General features: G+C 40.8%; 1 protein-coding gene across 2 annotated transcripts in view; it reads right to left on the bottom strand.

Annotated features, from left to right (window-relative positions):
- Nucleotides 1-681: 681 nt before the first annotated feature.
- LOC110537010 (chondroitin sulfate N-acetylgalactosaminyltransferase 1) overlaps nt 682-20,070 on the bottom strand; it is a 62,497-nt gene continuing 43,108 nt past the window's right edge. The window contains exons 5-8 of one of the 2 annotated variants that reach the window (XM_021622710.3): nt 9,085-9,263; nt 8,825-8,919; nt 6,696-6,777; nt 682-3,593 (exon numbers count right to left, since the gene is read on the bottom strand). In XM_021622710.3, the coding sequence (XP_021478385.3) occupies nt 3,298-3,593; nt 6,696-6,777; nt 8,825-8,919; nt 9,085-9,263 (652 nt within the window). In that variant the 3' untranslated portion in view covers nt 682-3,297. The remainder of the gene's footprint in view (nt 3,594-6,695; nt 6,778-8,824; nt 8,920-9,084; nt 9,264-20,070) is intronic. The other variant, XM_090191463.1, reaches the window with a different exon arrangement.

Raw genomic sequence — 20,070 nt, forward strand, 5'->3', positions numbered from 1 at the left:
TTTCCGTGCAAAATATTATAGTTTAATTTCATTTTAGGGTACCTGAGGATTACATAGAATCATATTTTTACTTGTTTTAACAAAGTTTAGCGGTAGATTTTGGATTCCTTTCTCTGCACGTTGAACGAGTGGGTTACTCAAATCGATGGTGCCTACTAAACTGACTTTTTGGGATATAAAGAAGGATTTTATCTAACAAAACAACCATGCATGTTGTAGCTGGGACCCTTTTGGATCTCAAATCAGAGGAAGATTTCAAAATGTAAGTGAATATTTAATCGCTATTTGTGATTTTATGAAGCCTGATAGTGGGTTGAACAGGCAAAATATTTTGATGTGGGGCGCCATCCTCAAACAATCGCATGGCATGCTTTCGCTGTAAAGCTTATTGTAAATCGGACAATGCAGTTAGATTAACAAGAATTTACGCTTTGAACGTTCTATGTACGTAGAACCCCAAATAACAATTTTTTCCTAAGAGTACAGTCTAGAACAGAGTAGAATAAAGTAGATTCCAGACTACTGCAGTTTTTGCAAGAGTCAAATTACATCTGGGAAGAAGCATCACACCAGAAAATAACTTATTTTATACAATTACAATGGTCTCAAAATGAATAAAAGTGCATTTCAACTGAAGACAAAACTTTAAACAGAATAAAAGGTATGCATTGAGAATCAATCAAGAACATCATCAGGAAAGTTATATTTATTATTAACAGAAAGAAGTATCCTTTCATGAAACAATAAAACAAATGTCAAAAATAAGTGTGTCTTCTTTACTCTGTTTACAGGCTTTGGTGATCCAACACAAATGTAGGTTAATATAAATTATTCCATGTGAAACAGTCCACTACTGTCATGGGATTTAAATACTCATGGGGAATGTAATCAAACACCTCAATATACAGTTAACACAAACTGTTGAGAGCTGACATTTAAGACAAATAAGTGAAATGGCATAAAGTCTTTGTCACTCGCTGTGAATGTCAAGCCTGTGAAAATGTGTTCATCTATAATACTGCGCTTAGCCATCGATAGGTTACATCTCTAAGAAAAACTCTCAGTAGAAATCCACCTGGATAACGTAAAAGCCAGGTGTCACTTTCAAATATCAGAGGCACTTTGCCACTAACTTTACATTTCTAACCATTTCAGATTGTCTTAATTTACACTTTCATACTGGCCTTTTCTTAACCTTCCCATCCCCTGGCCTATATTGCTCTGTGGATGGACTGCCTATACTGGCCCATACCTAGCTTATACTGCTCTATAGACATGGAAGCATTCTACTACCTCTAAACTTCCTTTAGGTCATTTAGACTTGTGTCAAGCCATCGTCATTTAAGCTTCTAAGGAAGAGTAGGCATATTATCAGTACAGATAACAACATTGTTAAATAATATATTAGAATTTTTGGAGCAAGACTTTTATTTTTTTCTAACAATAAAACTTCTGATAGAGGGTGAAGACCGTTCTACCATTTTAACACTGCGTTTATAACTTAATTATGGAATCAAAGTGTAGTCTATCTATTATAATATATTATTTGCCCAGTTATACCATACACAAAACAATTTGACTATTGTAGATAGTCTTTGTTTTATCTCTTAATATAATTTAATGTTAAGGACTCTTGGAAGATTAGTCCAAATGGGGACTAAAAGAGATCCTAATAAAATCAAATCAACAACATTGAGAAATATGTTGGACACTGTATCCATATTTTCTCTCAGGACCATAACATGTTCCCTATACCTCTGTCACGCCCTGACCATAGAGTGCCATAGTTTCTCTATGGTTTAGTAGGTCAGGGCGTGACTAGGGGGTGATCTAGTATACCTATGTCCATGTTGTGTTCTAGTTTATTTTTCTATGTTGGTGTTTTGTATGATTCCCAATTAGAGGCAGCTGGTAATCGTTGTCTCTAATTGGGGATCATATTTAAGTAGTTATTTTTCCCACCTGTGTTTGTGGGATCTTGTTTATGTGTAGTTGCCTGTGAGCACGCCATTGTCTTCACGTTTCGTTCATTCTTCATTGTTTTTGTGTGTTTCAGTTAATAAACATGTGGAAACCATATCACGCTGCACCTTGGTCCGAATATTCTTACGACAAACGTGACTCCCTCATAGCTGCCTGCTCAAACAGCACACCATAATACCGCCCAAAAAATTCTCTATATTTATTTTGACCCTTCAAACTACACTCTTTTGTTTGTTGATGATAAAAAAGCACATAAAAGCACTTGTAGGATTAGTTAAACTCGTGAAAAAGCAGTACACTATAGATGTAGGATCTTAATTTGATCTGTGTTGTCACAGCAAAATAATCCTGCAGCAGTCCACAATGTTGCTTGATCGGTGGTTTGGCTATCAACTGGCCAAAAGTAGGCTACATGAAAAGTGCAATACTGTTAATATAACCGTGTATTAACCTCGTTTATACCTGGTTCTAACTTGCGTAATTTGTCCTGATTTTGTCCACATTCTGATTGTGCACAAAGGACCCATGTTAGCACCAGGTGTAAACAGGCTAGAGTTGGGGTTTTCTGTGAATTTATGTAACTCACAAAGCCCATATGCATTTGCTGCAGTGCAGGAAAATTATCAGCAACAAAGGAGTGATCAAATTAGGTTAGTACATCTGTATATTGATTCTGTGGAGCTTGAGAAATAATGAATATCTAATAGCTTCCATGTACCTCCATTGTTGCCATTGTCTCTCTACATAACCCTCAGTAATGCCTGTTTTAATGTATTGATTGATCATCAGTTCTGAGGAGAGTCGCGTAACCAGCTGACATGACTTCAGATTAAAGAGTATCCTCATTCCATTCAGTCATGCTGTTCTCTTCCAGTCCACAAGGTGTCTCTAATAGGCTACAGAAAAATCTAGTTCTACTCTTTATCTAGCCTTCAAGAAAGACCAGCAGATGCCACATCATGATTCTCAAAACCAGCTGTCAGTCAGTCAACACGGGGCACATGATTTTAAACAAAATACAGAGGAGCAGTCAAGTCTTTCTGCTGCTCCTTTTGACTCTCACTGTTGTTTTTACAGTGCTCTCCCATCTTCAAGATACGACAGGTGCCTTAGCTGTGTTTTATATATCCATTTTGCCATCGGAGGATAAAATCGAGTGTTTTTCCTCTGTAGTGAGTCAGTATTGTTGTCATCAGTTCACAACAATAGATCTCTGTTCTGTTGTTGTTTCCCCCTCACTGTCTCTGACTGCCATACTGTCATGCCCTCCTCCTGTAGTCTAGAGTCCTGTGTGACTCCCTCATCATGTCTTCATCATGTCTTCTTGGCAGGGTTTAGCCTCTGGGGTTTCTGCTTGTGCAGGTGTGCCTCGATCTCGTGTCGGAAGAAGAGCATGCCCAGCTGGCCGTGCGAGGCCTCGTTCATGGCCTTGGACTGCATGCACATCCTGTACTGTTCCGGGGGCAGCTCGTCCGCGCAGCGCTTCTCATGCCACAGGTGGAAGAGGCCCCTAGATGGGGACCGCACCACCAGCAGGTTGCTGTGAAGGTATTTCCTGTAAAGGTGCACGTCCTCGCCGCCCCAGCCTTTGATGTCCACGTCGAAACCACCTGGAGGAGGGACAACATGAACTCATCAACTCACTGCACATATATAACAGAGGAGGGAGATCAGGGGTGCGGTCAGTAGGACGTTGTGGAGCGTTCATATAGAAATATGTTATGTGGAAATACAATTAAGCCTCTCTTAAATGCAGAATGTAGTAAAATAAATCATGCCGGCTCTTTTCATTACATTTCTATTTGCAACATTGCACAACAGTTTCCCACTGAACTATGCCCCTGATTGATTGATCAGGTCAAACAGGGGTCAGAGGTCAAATCCTGATGACAGGGTTCTGTTTTTGTCATGATGACAGCTTGTTAAATTAATATGTTAATGGAAACACATCCGGTTTGTTAGGATCTGTTCTACATGCATAATGTCTGGGGTCTGTTGCTATTTCACTGTAAGGTCTACTACACCTGTTGTATTCGGCGCACGTGACAAATAAACTTTGATTTGATTTGATTTATGACCGCAGAGGAGTGATGAGCTATTGGGATAGAACCTCAGGACATGTCCTAACTCAGAGAGGAAGAGGTAAAGCGGGAGGCTCTGTCCATGTGAGAAAATAGCAATAAGCAGACCAAGTGAGGATTTTCTGTATGGAGTTCTATGAGAGAGGTTCAGATTTGGTCAACAACTTTTTTTATTTCTAATTTGCTAACTGAGGCTTATTTGATCGAGTAGAAGTTAGGAAATGTTTAGATTGTTACGAATGTACTGATATAAGTGGATGCACGTGGCATCTCAGCAACTTTGAGAAAAACTATTTTATCTCGGAATTGTGTCCGTTGTTCTAATGCGTAATTGCCCTCTCATTGGCTAGAATGTTCCCATCTGATCTCACCTCTTCCCGCCTGCCTTTCCAGGTTTGTGACAACGACTCCCATTGTTAGGGCGGAGACAAGACCATTTTGTCATTATAGAGTATCTCTGTCTAAGACGACTTTCAGAGGAATTAAGATGCTGACATCAGTTCTTTCAAACCATCTGGACTACATTCTCCTCATGCCCTAGGTGACACATGTTTTGTTCATTTATGCAGGAGTGTGTTTTTCTTCCTTTTTCTCTTACTGCAGACTGCTCAGTGCTCAACCATAGACAGAAACTGCTTGTCCAATAGAAATCCCTGATCACACTTTTAGGCGATGTCATGGTGACATTAGCTAGCTAAGCTCATGCGCAGAAACAAGTCGTCGGGTCTAATGGTCGTGTAGCGCCAAACTGCGTATGTGCAGACCGTAAAATCAAATGCATCGATATAAAATAGTTTTGATGAAAATGAAAATGTGTCAATTTGTTTTTTTCACTTGGTTTTAGTGATGAGGTGTGACAAATAAAATTGGATTTGATTTGAAAGTTTCAGACACTAAAGACATCAAATCTAGTTTATGTAATCAGAAAAATAAAATGTACAGAAAATAAACAACTAAAGCCTGGCGTACACTATTTTTGATCTGATTTAGCTGTCCCAGTGCTGCTGTTACCAACGCTTGTTTAATGTGAGCGGGTCTGAAACGCAATCTGAGGACTACTGATCCCGTCTTTGAGCCTTCCCAGACGTCCTGATATTTTGAAATAGGTTTGATTTTATCGGCACAAAATCTGCAATGCTCTTGTAAATGTGAGATGTGCAATGACAAGTTTTGAGAACCATTATCAGCGATTGTTTGTATGCTGGGACCTAAAAATGTCCTCTCTGTTTGAACTCATTCTGTCTCTTCATCTCACTGGGAGAAGCAAATTGTCTATATTCCTCCCATCTTCCCCCCACCCTCTCTCTCTCTCTCTCTCTCTCTCTCTCTCTCTCTCTCTCTCTACTTTGGGTGAAAATCTCAACACATGGATCAATTATTTATTAATTACTATTCACATCTAATATGAAATCACTCAGCCAAAGAGTTGCAAGGACTATTTTACGTACATATATTATAGGTAGTTTTAGATCATGAGGTGGACAGTGATATAATGTATCTCTCTCCTGAGAGCCTAAGGTCAGACAGATGCTGTACCTCTGTCTCCCACCGCAGTAATATCAATGATTTATGTTGGGAATAAGGAAGGTCTCTGGACAGTATCTGCGTCCCAAATTACACACTATTCCTTATATAGTGCATTACTTCTCCCTATGGGCCCTGGTAACAAAAATAAGAGTGCACTATAAAGGGAATAGGGTGCCATTTGGGACAGCCAGACACGGATACAGAAAAGGTCCTTATTCCCACCATAGTTTATAGCCTCTGATTTCATCTAATGGCCTCAACTGAGGTGGAAAATCGTGTTGAGGCATAACCTGTCCTGAGAGCCAATATACCTGAATCCATAATGATATTGCTGGTGGTTTGGATATGAATGGATATACAGTGCATTCGGAAAGTATTCAGAACCCTTCCCTTTTTCCCCACGTTGTTACGTTACAGCCTTATTCTAAAATGGATTAAATAAAACATTTTCCTCATCAATCTACACACAATACCCCATAATGACAAAGTGAAAACAGGTTGAGAACTTTTTGCTAATTTATAAAAATAAAAAACAGAAATACCTTATTTATGGAAGTATTCAGACATCCAAGACAACGCAGGAGTGGCTTCGGGACAAGTCTGAATGTCCTTGAGTGGCCCAGCCAGAGCACGGACTTGAACCTGATCGAGCATATCTGGAGAGACCTGAAAATAGCTGTGCAGCAATGCTCCCTGACAAGCTTGAGAGGATCTGCAGAGAAGAATGCGAGAAACTCCCCAAATACAGGTGTGCCAAGCTCGTAACATCATACCCAAGAAGACTCAAGGCTGTATCGCTGCCAAAGGTGCTCAACAAAGTACTGAATAAAGGGTCCGAATACTTTATATAAATGTGATATTTCAGTTTTTTTTCTTTTTTTTCTTCTAAAAACCTGTTTTTATTTGTCATTATGGGGTATTGTGTGTAGATTGATGAGGGGGAAAAAAACAATTTAATCAATTTTAGAATAAGGCTGTAACGTAACAACATAATCTGAATCTGAATACTTTCCGAATGCACTGTTTATGTTTCTCTTAGCACAATTTGCATTACCATTAATATGAAGGCATAATTGACCAGCGATGAGTTAACATGGTCTTTACCTATGTTGATGAAATCTGATCGGTATTGGCATGTCATTCCGAAGCCAAAGTCTCTCCAGAATCCTGTATCCTTTTTAATGACCTATTAAACCAGAGGAATACAGCACAGGCAAATGCAATGTGAGAAAACATGCTGTTGTACCATGTATGTGGTATCTCTTAACCTTTAAGAAGAGTCATTTAGAGGACATCAGTGAAAACATGCTGTTGTACCATGTATGTGGTATCTCTTAACCTTTATGAAGAGTCATTTAGAGGACATCAGTGAAAACATGCTGTTGTACCATGTATGTGGTATCTCTTAACCTTTACGAAGAGTCATTTAGAGGACATCAGTGAAAACATGCTGTTGTACCATGTATGTGGTATCTCTTAACCTTTACGAAGAGTCATTTAGAGGACATCAGTGAAAACATGCTGTTGGACCATGTATGTGGTATCTCTTAACCTTTACGAAGAGTCATTTAGAGGACATCAGTGAAAACATGCTGTTGGACCATGTATGTGGTATCTCTTAACCTTTACGAAGAGTCATTTAGAGGACATCAGTGAAAACATGCTGTTGTACCATGTATGTGGTATCTCTTAACCTTTACGAAGAGTCATTTAGAGGACATCAGTGAAAACATGCTGTTGTACCATGTATGTGGTATCTCTTAACCTTTACGAAGAGTAATTTAGAGGACATCAGTGAAAACATGCTGTTGTACCATGTATGTGGTATCTCTTAACCTTTACGAAGAGTCATTTAGAGGACATCAGTGAAAACATGCTGTTGGACCATGTATGTGGTATCTCTTAACCTTTACGAAGAGTCATTTAGAGGACATCAGTGAAAACATGCTGTTGGACCATGTATGTGGTATCTCTTAACCTTTACGAAGAGTAATTTAGAGGACATCAGTGAAAACATGCTGTTGGACCATGTATGTGGTATCTCTTAACCTTTACGAAGAGTAATTTAGAGGACATCAGTGAAAACATGCTGTTGTACCATGTATGTGGTATCTCTTAACCTTTACGAAGAGTAATTTAGAGGACATCAGTGAAAACATGCTGTTGGACCATGTATGTGGTATCTCTTAACCTTTACGAAGAGTCATTTAGAGGACATCAGTGAAAACATGCTGTTGTACCATGTATGTGGTATCTCTTAACCTTTATGAAGAGTAATTTAGAGGACATCAGTGAAAACATGCTGTTGTACCATGTATGTGGTATCTCTTAACCTTTAAGAAGAGTCATTTAGAGGACATCAGTGAAAACATGCTGTTGTACCATGTATGTGGTATCTCTTAACCTTTACGAAGAGTCATTTAGAGGACATCAGTGAAAACATGCTGTTGTACCATGTATGTGGTATCTCTTAACCTTTATGAAGAGTCATTTAGAGGACATCAGTGAAAACATGCTGTTGTACCATGTATGTGGTATCTCTTAACCTTTATGAAGAGTCATTTAGAGGACATCAGTGAAAACATGCTGTTGTACCATGTATGTGGTATCTCTTAACCTTTACGAAGAGTCATTTAGAGAACATCAGTGAAAACATGCTGTTGGACCATGTATGTGGTATCTCTTAACCTTTACGAAGAGTCATTTAGAGGACATCAGTGAAAACATGCTGTTGTACCATGTATGTGGTATCTCTTAACCTTTATGAAGAGTAATTTAGAGGACATCAGTGAAAACATGCTGTTGTACCATGTATGTGGTATCTCTTAACCTTTACGAAGAGTCATTTAGAGGACATCAGTGAAAACATGCTGTTGTACCATGTATGTGGTATCTCTTAACCTTTACGAAGAGTCATTTAGAGGACATCAGTGAAAACATGCTGTTGTACCATGTATGTGGTATCTCTTAACCTTTACGAAGAGTCATTTAGAGGACATCAGTGAAAACATGCTGTTGTACCATGTATGTGGTATCTCTTAACCTTTACGAAGAGTCATTTAGAGGACATCAGTGAAAACATGCTGTTGGACCATGTATGTGGTATCTCTTAACCTTTACGAAGAGTCATTTAGAGGACATCAGTGAAAACATGCTGTTGTACCATGTATGTGGTATCTCTTAACCTTTACGAAGAGTCATTTAGAGGACATCAGTGAAAACAGCTTTCTTACCAGTTGCTGCTCCACTGGAGGGATGTCGTCGTGGTTACCGTAAATCAGGGTTGGGTTGTACTGGCTGAACAGAACAGGATAGAACACCTTTTTACCTACGGAAGAAAGGTATGCAAATGTTATCAAACAAATCAAAAGATTCCTGATGTATTTATTACCCATGTTAAATAAAGTTGAAGTTGAACATGTTGTTAGAGCCTCCCACTCTGAACACAGCACTGATGTGGGTTTGTTCAGTCAAGTGTAGTAACCTCACTCACCAGGTTGAGTGTTGAGTCGGCAGGTGTTGAGGAAGTCAGCGGTGAAGTAGATGTCGACATCACAGAAGAAAAGGAGAACGTTCCCTCCTTTCCACGCCCTGGCACCCACATCCAGGCCACGCCCCCGGGAGAACTCCTCATTCAGCTGGAGCAAAGTGAAGTTCTTAAAGTTGATCTCCCTGTGAGGTGGGAAAGGGAGAGATTTTATTCATTAGATTTGTGGACAATGAAAAAACTAATTTCAGCTACACGTGAATACACTGTATTTGAAATCATCAAGAATAACACAATAACGTTTAGAGATCCAATTCAGATGTTTTTATTTCAACGTCAAATTATTTCTGGGTAATAATTAAGTACCATACTGTGATTGTTTTCAATTAAAATAGTAAAAAATAAAATAAAAATAGCTTCTTAGCAAAGATACATTTCTCAAGCAAGAATTGTGCTAGGACTGTCTGGGAGTGTTCTGAGTGGGGAGGGGGAAACTGAAAACTAGCTGTTATTGGCAGAGAGGTTTGGAACACAGACACCCTCTGGAAAAATGTAACTGTCTTTGTTATTGGTCTATTAACTCATTTATCGCCTAATTCGTTAATATGGCTTAGATCCTGCTAATGGGATCGATATAACAACAGCTAGTGAAAGTGCAGGGCGCCAAATTCAAAACAACAGAAATCTCATAATTAAAATTCCTCAAACATAGAAGTATTTTACACCATTTTTAAAGATAAACTTGTTGTTAATCCCACCACAGTGTCCGATTTCAAAAAGGCTTTACGACAAACGCACACCAAATTATTATGTTAGGTCTGCACCTAGTCACAGAAAAACACAGCCATTTTTCCAGCATAAGAGAGGAGTCACAAAAAGCAGAAATAGAGATAAAATGAATCACTAACCTTTGATCACAATACATGTATGTTTTGTTCGATAAAGTTCATATTTATGTCCAAAAATCTCAGTTTACTTTTACGTTCCATAATGTTTTGCTTCCAAAAAATCTGGTGATTTTGCAGAGAGCCACATCAATTTACAGAAATACTCATAATAAACATTGGAACATGGAACTTTAGATAAACTTCTCCTTAATGCAACCGCTGTGTCAGATTTCAAAAAAGCTTTACCGAAAGAGCAATAATCTGCAATAATCTTAGTACAGCGCTCAGACAACAAAACAAGCCATACAGATATCCGCCATGTCAACAAAGTCAGAAATAGCATTATAAATATTCACTTACCTTTGATGATCTTCATCAGAATGCACTCCCAGGACCCAGTTCCACAATAAATGTTGGATTTGTTCGATAAAGTCCATCATTTATGTCCAAAAACCTTTTTTTTTTTTTGCGCGTTTAGTACACAATACAAACTCACGACGTGCGGGCAAGTCCAGGCGAAAAAGTAATATTACAGTTCGTAGAAACATGTCAAACAAAGTATAGAATCAATCTTTAGGATGTTTTTATCATAAATCTTCAATAATGTTCCAACCGGAGAATTCCTTTGTCTGTAGAAATGCAATGGAATGCAAGCTAACTCTCACGTGAGCATGCGTGATCAGCTCATGCCACTCTGGCAGACCTCTGACTCATTCAGCTCCCATTCCCCCCTCCTTCACAGTAGAAGCATCAAACAAGGTTCTAAAGACTTGTGGAAGTGGACTAGTGGAAGCCTTGGGAAGTGCAATATGACCCCATAGACACTGTATATTCGATAGGCAATGACTTGAAAAACTACAAACCTCAGATTTCCCACTTCCTGGTTGGATTTTTTCTTAGGTTTTTGCCTGCCATATGAGTTCTGTTATACTCACAGACATCATTCAAACAGTTTTAGAAACTTCAGAGTGTTTTCTATCCAAATCTACTAATGATATGCATATATTAGCAACTGGGCCTGAGTAGCAGGCAGTTTACTCTGGGCACCTTATTCATCCAAGATACTCATTACTGCCCCTGGCCATAAGAAGTTTTTAATAGACCAATAATAAAGACAGTTAATATTTTCCAGAGGGTGTCTGTGTTCCAGACCTCTCTGCCAATAACAGCACACATTTTTGACTGTATTGGACCTTTAAAAAACATATTGCTGCTGTGGTCCTCTGAGAAGAGGAGGTAGAGAAAGAGAGAAGAAAGGAGAGGGAGAGGACAAGAGAGGAGAAAAAAGAAACCCAACCCAATGGATACCAGAAAGAGGGAAACCGCATGGCTCCTCAAGAAATTGCTCAAAAAGTGAATTAGCTTATTTGGTTCAAAGTTAACTTAGTAGAGTGAATGGGACCGTCTTAATTGATCAGTGTCTAATGGGTGTTATGAGAGCAGAGAGGGCAGAGGACCCAGCTGAGCCTGGATACAGGCACTACATAAAATACACACAGCTCTGTCTTTGTACTGTACCATTAACTACAGTGCACACACACACACACACACACACACAGACACACACACACACACAGACAGACTATCCAGCATATTGTAGTGAACGTAATTTCCCCTCTGACAGCAGCAGGACTGATAAGATCAGGCTGTAAAGTGGCTACATGATGGTTGTGTCCCAAATGGATCCCTATTCCCTACATTCCTACACTACTTTTGACTAGGGCACTTACTTAGGGCTCTGGTCAAAAGTAGTGCAATATATAGGGAATAGTGTGAATTGTGAATTGTATGATGAGAAGTAAGGTTTGTTAATATATATGCTGCTCACTGTCAATGTGGCAAATGTATTTTAACATCTCAGCCTCTTTTAGGCATCATCCTCCACCCACGGTAAACATCCACTGACTGCTGTTCCTGTATTAGTGAGGGATTACTTCCCTGCTGGATAGTGTCAGCGACTGAATGGCACCTTGGGGGATCAACTCAAACACAAGCCTGCTAACTGTACAAGACCAACAGAGAGAGATAGAGAGAGACGCATGGAGAGACTGAGGTCTGCCACACACGCACACGCACACACACACTGCAGGATCCAGCAGGATAAATTATACATTAAATCCTAACCTTGGGCCTTGTACTAGGGGGAATTAGCTAGAATCTCCAAACAACATTGCAATTAATCGTTTGAGATGTGAACACTATAAAATTGCTAATGCATTATTAACAAACTCTCTCAAATGAACATAATCACAGATTCATGCCCATAATAGATCATAACACAAACTTTTTCCAGTTAAAAGGAGAACATCGTTAGTAATCTGTGACATAGTTGAACCAAGTCTGGAACCAACAGGACCCTAAACAGCTTCTAGCCTCAAGACTGCTGTAAGAGTACGCGACAACTGCTACATACTTAACCATGGACTATATGCATTGCACCTTTTTGCTATAACTGTTTTGACACATACGCTGCTGCTGTCACTGTTTATTATCTATCCCATTGCCTTATCACTTTGTCCCTACCTACACTGTATAAGTATTCCAGGTGACTACCTCATGAAGCTGGTTGAGAGAATGCCAAGAGTGTGCAAAGCTGTCACCAAGGCAAAGGGTGGCTACTTTGAAGAATCTCAAATATAAAATATATTTTTATATATTTAGCACTTTTTTGGTTACTACATGATTCCATTTGTGTTATTTCATAGTTTTGATGTCTCCACTATTATTCTACAATGTAGAAAATAGTCTAAATAAAGAAAAACCCTTGAATGAGTAGGTGTGTCCAAACTTTTGACTGGTACTGTATATCAATATAAGGCTATGGCTAGTGTGACATTGGCTGTCATTCACACTCTACAGGTTGTAGGCTCTTCCCAGTGCTGAACAGTCCTCCCATCTCCCTAGCAGCAGCTGAACCAGATGGAAGGGCTTCCTGTTGCCTCTCTGGGGACTCTGGCTCTGGAAACGATGAGCTGGGTGTTTCATTTCAGATCAATCTGTACGGAGCCTTATTTATATCTGCTGTCGGAAAGAAAATGTTGATTTAGGACCCGTATACTTGTACTTAATCCTGTTTAGACACAGATACACCCACGAATTGGCTGGTGTAGCCAAAGCATTAACACGCACCAAGAAATACAGACTGGCTGACAAACACAGACACACACAAACGCAAAAGCAAACACACAACACACACACGTCTACCATTCAATTGTACTAAAATTTATCAGAAAAGAGCCGAATGTCCTTTTAAGGGCTGCCACCAGAATTCTCAGCCTGTGGTTTTTCCAAGGTGCACAAAATCTTGGGACACGAAAACATTGCTCACCAAGACCCATGGGAGTTGTTTTGCATTGGATAAATACCTTTCAAACCACTAATTCCCACAAAAATAAGCACACACAATGTATGTGGGCCAGCAATCCTGTGGGATTCGGAGTAGTTAAAAGTAGGCAATCAGGATTTTATTTCAATCACATTAAGAGAGAGTAGGAGTGTCCTGAAACGGTCATGAAAGAACTTCATTGGACTCTATGTAAACTGGAAACCACATATCCTGAGGCTGCATTTATTGTAGCTGGGGATTTTGACAAAGCTAATCTGAAAACAAGGCTCCCTAAATTTTATCAGCATATCGAATGTGCGACCCGGGCTGGCAAAATTCTGTATCATTGCTACTCAAACTTCCGCGACGCATACAAAGCCATCCCTCGCCCTCCTTTTGACAAATCGCCCTCCTTTTGGAAAATCTGACCACGACTCCATTTTGTTGCTCCCAGCCTATAGACAGAACCTAAAACAGGAAACGCCCGTGCTCAGGTCTGTTCAACGCTGGTCCGACCAATCTGATTCCACGCTTCAAGATTGCTTAGATCACGTGGACTGGGATATGTTCCGGATCGCCTCAGACAACAACATTGATGTATACACTGATTCGGTGAGTGAGTTTATTAGCAAGTGCATCAGTGATGTTGTACCCACGGTGACTATTAAAACCTTCCCCAACCAGAAACTGTGGATTGACGGTAGCATTCGCGCAAAACTGAAAGTGCAAACCACTGCTTTTAATCATGGCAATGTGACCGGAAACATGACCGAATGCAAATAGTGTAGCTATTCCCTCCGCAAGGCAATCAAACAGGCAAGCTAAGCTTAAGTATAGAGACAAAGTAGAGTCACAATTCAACGGCTCAGACACGAGAGGTATGTGGCAGGGTCTACAGTCAATCACGGATTACAAAAAGAAAACCAGCCCCGTCGTGGACACCGATGTCTTGCTCCCAGACAAACTAAACAACTTATTTGCTCGCTGTGAGGATAGTACAGTGCCACTGACATGGCCCGCTACATAAACCTGCGGGATTTCCTTCACCGCAGCCAACGTGAGTAAAACATTTAAACGTATTAACCCCCGCAAGGCTCCTGGCCCAGATGGCATCCCTAGCCGCATCATCAGAGCATGCGCAGACCAGCTGGCTGTGTGTTTATGGACATATTTAATCAATTTCTATCCAAGTCTGCTGTTCCCACATGCTTCAAGAGGGCAGCCATTGTTCCTGTTCCCAAGAAAGCTATGGTAACTGAGTTAAACGACTATCCGTCACTTCCGTCATCATGAAGTGCTTTGAGAGACTAGTCAAGGATCATATCACCTCCACCCTACCTGACACCCTAGACCAACTCCAATTTGCTTAACGCCCCAATAGGTCCACAGGCGACACAATCGCAATCACACTGCACACTGCCCTAACCCATCTGGACAAGAGGAATACCTATGTAAGAATGCTGTTCATCGATTACAGCTCAGCATTCTATCATTAAGCTTGAGACCCGGGGTCTCGACCCCCGCCCTGTGCAACTGGGTTCTGGACTTTCTGACCGGCCACCCCCAGGTGGTGAGGGTAGGAAACAACATCTCCACCCCACTGATCCTCAACACTGGGGCCCCACAAGGGTGCATTCTCAGCCCTCTCCTGTACTCCCTGTTCACCCATGACTGCGTGGCCAAGCACGCCTCCAACTCAATCATCAAGTTTGCATACGACACCGCAGTGGTAGGCTTGATTACCAACAACGACGAGACGGCCTACAGAGAGACGGTGAGGGCCCTCGGAGTGTGGTGTCAGGATAATAACCTCACACTCAACGTCGACAAAACAAAGGAGATGATCGTGGACTTCAGGAAACAGCAGAGGGAGCACCCCCCTATCACATCGTGGAGAAGGTAGAACATTTTAAGTTCCTCGGCGTACACATCACAGACAAACTGAAATGGTCCACCCACACAGACAGCGTGGTGAAGAAGGCGCAAAAGCGCCTCTTCAACCTCAGGAGGCTGAAGAAATTTGGCTTGTCACCAAAAAAACACTTTTACAGATGCACAATCGAGAGCATCCTGTCGGGCTGTATCACCGCCTGGTATGGCAACTGTTCCGCCCACAACAATAAGGCTCTCCAGAGGGTAGTGAGTTCTGCACAACGCATCACGTTGTGGGGCAAACTACCTGTTCTCCAGGATACCTACACCACTTGATGTCACAGGAAGGCCAAAAAGATAATCAAGGACAACAACCACCCAAGCCGCTGCCTGTTCACCCGCTATCATCCAGAAGGTGAGGTCTGTACAGGTGCATCAAAGCTGTGACCGAGAGACTGAAAAACAGCTTCTATCTCAAGGCCATCAGACTGCTAAACAGCCATCACTAACATTGAGTGGCTGCTGCCAACATACTGACTCAATCTCTAGCCACTTTAATAATTAAAAATTGGATGTAATAAATGTATCACTAGTCACTATAAACAATGGCACTTTATATAAAGTTTACATACCCTACATTACTCATCTCATATGTATATACTGTACACTATACCATCTACTGAATCTTGTCTATGCCGTTCGGCCATCGCTCATCCATATATTTATATGTACATATTCTTATTCATTCCTTTACACTTGTGTGTATAAGGTAGTTGTTGTGAAATTGTTAGATTACTTGTTAGATATTACTGCACGGTCAGAACTAGAAGCACAAGCATTTCGCTACACTCGCTTTAACATCTGCTAACCATGTGTATGTGACCAATAAAATTGGATTTGATTTGATTTGAGTGGGTTTAGTTCAGGATCCAGGCAGTGATTCAAGAAGCCCCAAGACTCTGGTATTTCCTTTTGTGATCCTGTTTGCTCTAAAGGTCATGTCTATCTGGTGCAGGTCTGGGACAGCTCCCCCTCTCTCTGTCTGTCTGTCTGTCGGTCTGTCTGTCTCTCTCTTCTCTCTCTCTTCTGTCTGTCTGTCTTAGTTACTAATTATACCCTGCTGAGTCTCACTTTCTGCATTATTAACTGTTTATACCCTGATGAGTCTCACTTTCTGCATTAGTGACTGTTTATACCCTGATGAGTCTCACTTTCTGCCTTAGTGACTGTTTACACCCTGATGAGTCTCACTTTCTGCATTAGTGACTGTTTATACCCTGATGAGTCTCACTTTCTGCATTAGTGACTGTTTATACCCTGATGAGTCTCACTTTCTGCCTTAGTGACTGTTTATACCCTGATGAGTCTCACTTTCTGCATTAGTGACTGTTTATGCCCTGATGAGTCTCACTTTCTGCATTAGTGACTGTTTATACCCTGATGAGTCTCACTTTCTGCATTAGTGACTGTTTATGCCCTGATGAGTCTCACTTTCTGCATTCGTGACTGTTTATACCCTGATGAGTCTCACTTTCTGCCTTAGTGACTGTTTATACCCTGATGAGTCTCACTTTCTGCATTAGTGACTGTTTATACCCTGATGAGTCTCACTTTCTGCCTTAGTGACTGTTTATACCCTGATGAGTCTCTCTTTCTGCATTAGTGACTGTTTATACCCTGATGAGACTCACTTTCTGCATTAGTGACTGTCTATACCCTGATGAGTCTCACTTTCTGCCTTAGTGACTGTTTATACCCTGATGAGACTCACTTTCTGCATTAGTGACTGTCTATACCCTGATGAGTCTCACTTTCTGCATTAGTGACTGTTTACGCCCTGATGAGTCTCACTTTCTGCATTCGTGACTGTTTATACCCTGATGAGTCTCACTTTCTGCATTAGTGACTGTTTATACCCTGATGAGTCTCACTTTCTGCATTAGTGACTGTTTATACCCTGATGGGTCTCACTTTCTGCATTAGTGACTGTCTATACCCTGATGAGTCTCCCTTTCTGCATTAGTGACTGTTTATACCCTGATGAGTCTCACTTTCTGCATTAGTGACTGTTTATACCCTGATGAGTCTCACTTTCTGCATTAGTGACTGTTTATACCCTGATGAGTCTCACTTTCTGCATTAGTGACTGTTTACACCCTGATGAGTCTCACTTTCTGCATTAGTGACTGTTTATACCCTGATGAGTCTCACTTTCTGCCTTAGTGACTGTTTATACCCTGATGAGTCTCACTTTCTGCATTAGTGACTGTTTATACCCTGATGAGTCTCACTTTCTGCATTAGTGACTGTTTATACCCTGATGAGTCTCACTTTCTGCATTCGTGACTGTTTATACCCTGATGGGTCTCACTTTCTGCATTAGTGACTGTTTACACCCTGATGAGTCTCACTTTCTGCCTTAGTGACTGTTTATACCCTGATGAGTCTCACTTTCTGCATTAGTGACTGTTTATACCCTGATGAGACTCACTTTCTGCATTAGTGACTGTTTACGCCCTGATGAGTCTCACTTTCTGCATTCGTGACTGTTTATACCCTGATGAGTCTCACTTTCTGCCTCTAGTGTTTTAAATTACTCTGGACAGCTAGGACCTCTAGTGTTTTAGGGGACTCTGGAGTTAGGACCTCTAGTGTTTTGTAGGACTCTGGACAGCTAGGACCTCTAGTGTTTTGGAGGACTCTGGACAGTTAGGATCTCTAGTGTTTTGTAGGACTCTGGACAGTTAGGACGTCTAGTGTTTTGGAGGACTCTGGACAGTTAGGACGTCTAGTGTTTTGGAGGACTCTGGACAGTTAGGACCTCTAGTGTTTTAGAGGACTCTGGACAATTAGGACCTCTACTGGTTTAGAGGACTCTAGACAATTAGGACCTCTAGTGTTTTAGGGGACTCTAGACAGTTAGTACCTCTAGTGTTTTAGAGGACTCTAGACAGTTAGGACCTCTAGTGTTTTAGGGGTCTCTGGAGTTAGGACATCTAGTGTTTTAGGGGACTCTGGAGTTAGGACTTCTAGTGTTTTAATGTGGAAATACTGAAAGAACATGGGACACACTCTTTTCAGGCCACTTCGCTACAAAGTTATTTTCGTAGCAGGTTAAGCGAGCATTTTCACTAACCCTAACTCTTTTCCAAACCTTAACCTCAGTCTCCTAACCTGCTGCGTTAATTCTACTAACCTGCTGCGTAAGTTCTCCTAACCTGTTACGAAAAAGTTACTTCGGTATCGAAGTGGCGTGAAAAGAGTGCTTCCCAAAAGAATACACTCCGGCCAAAATGCCACACTTCGCTGTGGTGTAGGTTTTTTGACAGTAGGCAGTGCTCTGTCTGTCTGCCTGAGGAGCTGATCCATATGTGGAGATGGTGCATTGGTATTCATTGTGAGCTGGTAGCTGGTGGGCTGGTGTTTGTGCTCTGAGGGCTTCTGCCGTTCACTGGCGTTTAGCTATCACCCTGGGCTCAAAATGGTCTCCTCTCCTCTCCTCTCCTCTCCTCTCCTCTCCTCTCCTCTCCTCTCCTCTCCTCTCCTTCATCGATACTAATTATTCATGTCTATCGATTTCACCACTCTTCAAACAGCTGTGTGCCTGGTTAAAGAGTGTTGGAGATAAGTATGTTGTTGTCTGGTACAGCTCTCTAAGATACAAAATAAGGAGTTGAACTTTACTTTAACTTGCCCTGCCCATCACAGCATAAGGCAGGGTTCGTCAACTAGGTTTGACCTCCGGCCAATTTTTTTCTGAGCTAATATCCAGAACATAATTAGTATATAATATTAGCACAATTAATTGCCCTACGTTATAAATTGAACATAATTTTTAACACATCTGATTAGTACATAATAAATTCAGTGCAATGACATAATCATTTAGATCTGATGAAAATCATAATATCACCATGTCTGTATTCAGTTTTTATTTTTGTCTATTTCTCTGTGCGTTGATTGGTGGGGAAAACCAGGTCTACGTAGCCTACTGCAGTCTACACTACTTTGTCTAACGTCAACTTTCCTTCAGATCAATTAGCTTTATAGCAAGAAAAATGTCGCTCTCAAAAGGTATCAAAAGAAAGGTGGATAATGAAAATGGAAGTTTCAGCGAAGAATGTACAGAGAGAAATGTGTTCATCTTACCATATTTTCCCAATGCCAAGCCAGTGTGTCTTTATTTACAATGACAATGTCGCTGTTTGCAAATAATGAAATCTCAGACGTCCATCTCAGATTCATCTCACCCTACATCCACAATATCGTGTCCGAGGGGAAAGGCAACTTTTCCCATTGAGTAAGTAACATAGTGGCCTATATGACTGTATTTAGTAAATACTAACATTATTGCGAGTGCTTATACAGAGATGTTTAGGTCTCAAGCTGACAGTATTTTCTGATTGTTGTTTGTGAAGTCAAATAAAAATGAAAATTATTGTTGAAATTAATTACTCGACCGGTGTAGTTTTCCTCCATATGTTGCTGTGCAACACTTGCATAACAAGTTATCTATATTTTCAGAACCTGGTGCTGTTCACTTCCTATTGATTGCACTGTGGTTGCAGCTTTACGTTTCAGCAGCACCACAAAATGTTCTGCTGCCTGCTTTATTAGTTGATTGTCTCCTGCATTCTCACTCCTTATTGATGAAGTTAAAACATATCGTTTGCATTATTTAGGTAGGGTAACTTCCTTCTAGGGACATTGCATTTCGGGGTTTTTGCTTCTCATAATTCATTTGGGGGCTTTGGGAGTCCAAATAATATTTCTGGCAGGCCATGTTTGGCCCGCGGGCCGCCAGTTGGGGAACCCTGGCATAAGGAGTTGAACTTTGATTCAACTTGTCCCGTCCCTATAGTTTACTAGCTTGGATACAGTACTTGCCCTATGAATGTGAACACATAC

Source organism: Oncorhynchus mykiss, chromosome 12 (assembly GCF_057628025.1).
Source record: "Oncorhynchus mykiss isolate SJ-2025 chromosome 12, ASM5762802v1, whole genome shotgun sequence".
Classification (NCBI taxonomy): domain Eukaryota; kingdom Metazoa; phylum Chordata; class Actinopteri; order Salmoniformes; family Salmonidae; genus Oncorhynchus; species Oncorhynchus mykiss.